General features: G+C 34.4%; 1 protein-coding gene across 1 annotated transcript in view; it reads right to left on the bottom strand.

Annotated features, from left to right (window-relative positions):
* Window positions 1-1,094: 1,094 nt before the first annotated feature.
* The window catches only part of LOC102807920 (gamma-glutamyl hydrolase-like), a 185,000-nt gene continuing 180,386 nt past the window's right edge, over window positions 1,095-5,708 (bottom strand). Inside the window, exons 5-8 of the mRNA XM_085502033.1 lie at window positions 4,163-4,278; window positions 3,400-3,493; window positions 1,761-1,904; window positions 1,095-1,487 (exon numbers count right to left, since the gene is read on the bottom strand). Of these exons, the coding sequence (XP_085358159.1) occupies window positions 1,369-1,487; window positions 1,761-1,904; window positions 3,400-3,493; window positions 4,163-4,278 (473 nt within the window). The 3' untranslated portion in view covers window positions 1,095-1,368. The remainder of the gene's footprint in view (window positions 1,488-1,760; window positions 1,905-3,399; window positions 3,494-4,162; window positions 4,279-5,708) is intronic.

Here is a 5,708-nt window from a genome sequence, read left to right as displayed (position 1 = left end):
TTGAATTTCCATTCCATCTGGTTACCTGTGAGGGCGCTGTTTATTCTTCCATAGTTTGCTCGACTTCTGAAGACTGTAAAAACATTTATTTTCACTGGATTTCAACTTGATATTTTGAGTATATTCACTGGCTTTTGAGTTTACGAATTTGCCAAGAAAACGATGAGTTATGTTGTTACTTTACATGTTCATGAAGATTTGACTTAATATCAACAGAAATAACAAAATTAAAACCTCATGAACAATGAATAAAAACAGAAACTATCCTTACATCACTGCTAGTACTAATAATCATAAGATCCTTACATCACTGCTAGTACTAATAATCATAAGATACCATTCTATTCATTGGAGGAACCAGTATGTGGTTATTTGCTGTGTAGGCAATCAGAATGTACACAAACATATAATTCTAATCCCAGTTTTGTGAACTTGATGTAAATCTAAAACAACTCTCATTCCATGAACCTGTACATGATTCTACCTGGACTGGACTGGCCTAGTCATGGCAATTTTATTGTTATTTATGATAAATCCTTTAGAATGAGTTAGTATTGACGCAAAATTACCACAACTGGTAGTTGTCAACATGTCTTTGTGGTGATGAGTAGCATGACTTGTAAGCTGGCAGCTTTTTACCCGATTTGCTCTATGCAACTACAACGTTCGTGTAACCTGACACAAAGAATCATGGATATGCTGCAAAATCGACCAGTTGTGGTAATATCACATCGGACAATGATTTAAGCAAAAAATAATTATGAAATTGCCAAGTGGTATCACATTTGCCCTGGGTAAAATACAATGATCTGATTGGAAGAACCTCTTAAACATGTAACCAAAGTTGCTCTAGCATATTGCAATGGTTGGATGTTGAATTGCCAAATAGGGTGCACTTAAATATGCTCTCCTAAAAGAATCTACTGTAAAACCATATTTTGAGTACCGGTATATTCACTGGCTTACACTGTAGATACATGTGTTTTCTGAGAGCTTATATCCGCTGACCTGTGGGGGGAGGGTCCCCTCTGAACAAGATCTTGGATCTATTGTGCTAGTATAAATAAGTATGAAGCATCCCATAAGCTAAAACATTTCACACACAACCAATTTATTTACCAAGTTTATATATATATATATTAAAATGTTACAAAAATAGTAAAATCCTTTAGAAACCACCAAAGCATTGCTGTTTTATGTGAATATTAGATTATCAGTATTAGTCATAACAGTACAGACACATTTCTCAATTAATAATAATAAATTTCTTTGCAGGTCAAAAATTCATTTTTTATTTTTACATCAGCCAGTCAGTCAAGTATATATACACTTTTCACCCAGAGTTTTAAAGTATTTACCCATTTCTACTTAAAAAAAATAGCACTGTTCATAACTGGTGTTTCCTGCAGTATAAACTACAGGAAAGTTGTAAATGAGAGCAGCTGCTTCCTCTGTGGCATTTTTAAATTTGTGTGAACTCTTTCGAGCTGAAAAAAAAAATAAAAAAAATTATATGCAGTACATTTAAGAAAAAAATATACCATATTTGCTCTAGTAGAAGCACACGAAAAATGGCATTTTGTTTATATACGTAGACACACTACTACCGGGGTAATAGCAAAATAGACATACCCAGGTACTAACAAGTTTAGTCAATTAATTCAGCCCCCTCCAAGATGAATTTACATTTGTATGTACAACTGTATTCCATGTTTATTAACGACGCTATAATTTCGAAGCAACATTCTACAAATACGTACCTTCATTAACAAAGAACTGTGCCATGTACAGAGTTACTTTGATGGCATCTGCGGAATGGTGTAAATTTGGCCCAAGCTTTGCAACAAATTCAAAATTGTTCTTTTCCGGGTGCCACTGAGCTCCATAGAAAGGATACTTAAATGCTGTAAAAAGATTGATATCTAAAGTCACCTTAATCTGTTTTCAAATCTCATGAAGTGCTTCCTGCCTCCTAATGTGTTGCATTTTTATTTCTGTTATGCATGCTGTGATTGGTTGAAACTCAGTCACATGAATAAAAGTGGATATTACATGATATGTCACTGAAACTACTGTCCTGGCCAGGGGGGGATTGGCACGAGAGGGCGCCATCTGATCTGAATGGAACGTTTTGACGTCAGTCGCCCGTAGCTCATCGTCAAAGCAACAACGTCCCGTTTACGAACAGATGAAATAATTTCAGCAATTTTTTTACAGAATAATCCACAACAAAACTTAGAAACATTTCATAGACAAATACAGGCCCCAAAATTATGTCTACTGCAAAACTATTCAACCGACAACCAGTTTGACGCCACAATTTCTTGCTGGAGCCCGAGTTCTACGCGTGATTTTATTGCGTTCAAATCTGTTCCATTTCAAACTGCGCATGCACACACACTGTGTTTTCTCGAAATGCATACTAATTAGGTAACTTGTCACTAATAAGTCATCGAAAACATTTTGAGCAATAGTACTAGAGTGAAATATAAACGTGCCTCTGCATTCTCCATGAATTTCATAACTTGCTATGATCATGGTAATGAGAAAACTTGTGCTTACTTTCAACAGTTAGCTGGAGTCTGATCGAAAACATGTCTCAAAAAATACTTTTACATCATTTTTCCGATTATTTTTTTTAGCTCGTAACGATGGTATCAGTCAACTTAGAACTAACATGTATGCTATCGGAAAGCATTTTGGCACAATTTTGCTCATGAATATTAATTTATGCAAATGAGACTATTATTTCAACCAATCGTGTCATGCAACTCCCCCCCTGGTCCTCGCCACTGTTGCTTTCAAGGATTTTGAAGAAACTTTAACCATCTTAACTAGACAGTGAATGTGCCAAAATGGATATAGAAGATACTTTAACTGCCTGCCACTTGTAATACTTCGAATATAAGTGTTGTTATTTTGTGGGAGAGCAGATGTGAGAGATGTATCGGTATGTTAGGTGTATTTGTGCATGGTACCTGTTCAATGTGAAAAAATAAATAACACATGCTCATTTGGGCAATCTCATGATTTGTTGTCTGCCCTCAGGCTGCTGGTCATGGCAGGCAACAAATTGTGATATTAAATTGCCTTCACATAATTGTTGCATCTTGCAAATGGCCCTGCGATATCTTTGAGTGCGAGAGAGCCACCACAGGACATGTTTTGCCCCTTGAATGGTGGTCCAAGTACCGTGGTAACAAAGAGGAACAGCTGGAAACGTCAGGTAGGAGTTGCAAATACTGAAGAATCTGTACTCTTATTGACACATCAAATTATTCCTTCCTCTGAACTTTGGTCAACTTGGGTCATCTTTCACAAAATAGATATTAAATAATTTTTCAGGAAGAATTTTGTACATTTTTTTGGGAAATAATGGTGTTCAAAAAAGAAACCTACCTTCTATCATGGACACAAATTCCTTGCCATTGTCGTCATAGTTTGTAGTCAGCATTCGGTAGAATGTTCTCAGCTTTGTATTGTTGTTGAATGTCTACAATGATAGAATTGTTAACTGTCAATATTGATTGGCTATTGAAGCAAAAGTTTACTCAAATTGCTTCCAGGCAGAACATCGTTGTCAACGCTCCTTGTTCCATTTAGTAAAAAGTTTTGTTCTGTAGCAGGCATGGTAATTTTTTTCTATTTTTGCCAACCAGCATGCAAATGTCTCTCTCACTGATCTGCTACGACAACATTGCCTGTAAGTTGTTTTATCAACAGCAACAAATACATGTATATTTAATAACAATAACACCATTTATATTTTATCTTCACGTAGAAATGACCAGATTTTGCAAAGTACAACAGCCTTTTATATGATTGGCTCATCGTTCACCATGCCCTCTTTTGGTGGCTCCTATTAACTGTGCTGTCTTTCAGGAAAACGAGATGGATTGGCTTTATTCCAGTAAATTACAAATAATAGTACTGATAGGGTGAAATTGTGTTTGACGGACCTTCATTGAAGTTTGTATCAGATTCTATTTTAAATAAACCTCCATTTTATACATTAAGAATAAATAAATAACTTGAGACAAATGCTCATTATTTCTTTCAGACTCGTTCGCTTGCATTTGTCTCTGGATATTCAGTGGATGTGCATCAATGTACTATCATATGGGATTGGATGAAACCTTGTTAAAAATAAAAGCAGTCTTACCTTTGGTGTAATTCCATAAAAATGAGCATTAAATGTCACATTCTCTTTAGATAAAATGTTTATAATATCGCCAGTTTCTGCGCTGCCTGATCCAAATAATTTACTTGTTTTGTAAGCTATGGAAAGTCAAATATTACACATGTGAGTGAGGACTGTCTGAATTGAATCAACCAAACTCTGACACAAAAACAATGCTTGGATGTCAGTGTACAAGTACATTTAGTTAGAAGTGTGTACATTTTTTTTGGAAGAAATGGAATAATTTTCTAGTGTAACAGTACAGGCAGTGACATTTGCAATTGATCAATTAGATTTATTGAATTGTTGTGTACTACTATAGTATTGGGCAAGTTCAACATTATATTTTCCATTACTTGTTTATTAATCTTTATTCTCTGTGGGAGATGCAAGAGAAAAAAAATAAAGGGGGAAAGAAGAAGTGTGTACACTGGCAGCTGTATCAGATTGACAGATAATAAAATAGAATTTAACAAGCAGCCTATCAGCTGAGATAGCTCCGCTGTTAGCTATGCACATTTCAATTAAAGAACTGAAGACATCATTAGAAAATGAACAATATGTATAGTATCAAAGCAATCGGACTTACAGTTTTTAACAAGAAGTCGAAAATATCACTTTTTACCAAAAGTGACAAATATTCACCAAAATTAGAAAATTAAAGATATCATCACGAAATGAACAAATCTGAGAAAGGTCTACATGTAGTATCTATATATGTAATATCAAAGCAATTGAACTTTTGGTTTTTAACAAGAAGTCGAAAATATCACTTTTGACCAAAAATGACAAAAATATTCACCAAAATTAGAGAATTAAAGATATCATTACAAAATGAACAAATCTGAGAGAGGTCCACATGTAGTACCTATATATGTAATATCAAAGCAATTGCACTTGCGGTTTTTAACAAGAAGTCGAAAATATCACTTTTTACCAAAAATGACAAAAATATTCACTAAAATTAGAGAATTGAAGATATCAACATGAAATGAACAAACCTAAGAGAAGTCTACCCAAGGTACATATACACCAAGTATCAAAGCATTCAGGCTTGTAGTTTTCAAGAAGAAGTCGAAAAAGTAAAACATTGACACTGACGACGACGGACAATCACACATATGATAAGCTCCGCTCGACAAAGTCGACAGCGGAGCTAAAAATGGATCTAGAATATTATTCAGTTTGCCCCCACCCTACATATTAGAACTGAAAAAGCAGTTTTGTGAATTTGAATCAACTTGTAATGATTTTATTTGTTTATTATGACTATCTACAGACTGATGTATTTTGACATGTACAGACAATTATCTGTGTGTAAACATTTCCTTGACCTACAGTGCAGTGTTGTCATTTTGACTAAACATGCTATAATGTTGATTTTTAATATTTAAAAATACATCGCACATTGTCAAGTTCAATATGGGTCTTGTGTCAAATACCAATTGGTGTAAAATATAATACATGTACACTTGCTAATATTTGTTTTTAATATTTTCTATCACATTGTTGTGCTATTTTTGTTCAC

This window comes from Saccoglossus kowalevskii, chromosome 8, assembly GCF_978046115.1.
Source record: "Saccoglossus kowalevskii chromosome 8, keSacKowa6.1, whole genome shotgun sequence".
Lineage (NCBI taxonomy): Eukaryota > Metazoa > Hemichordata > Enteropneusta > Harrimaniidae > Saccoglossus > Saccoglossus kowalevskii.
The sequence above is the reverse complement of the archived record's forward strand: the minus strand, read 5'-3'. Positions and strand labels throughout refer to the sequence as shown.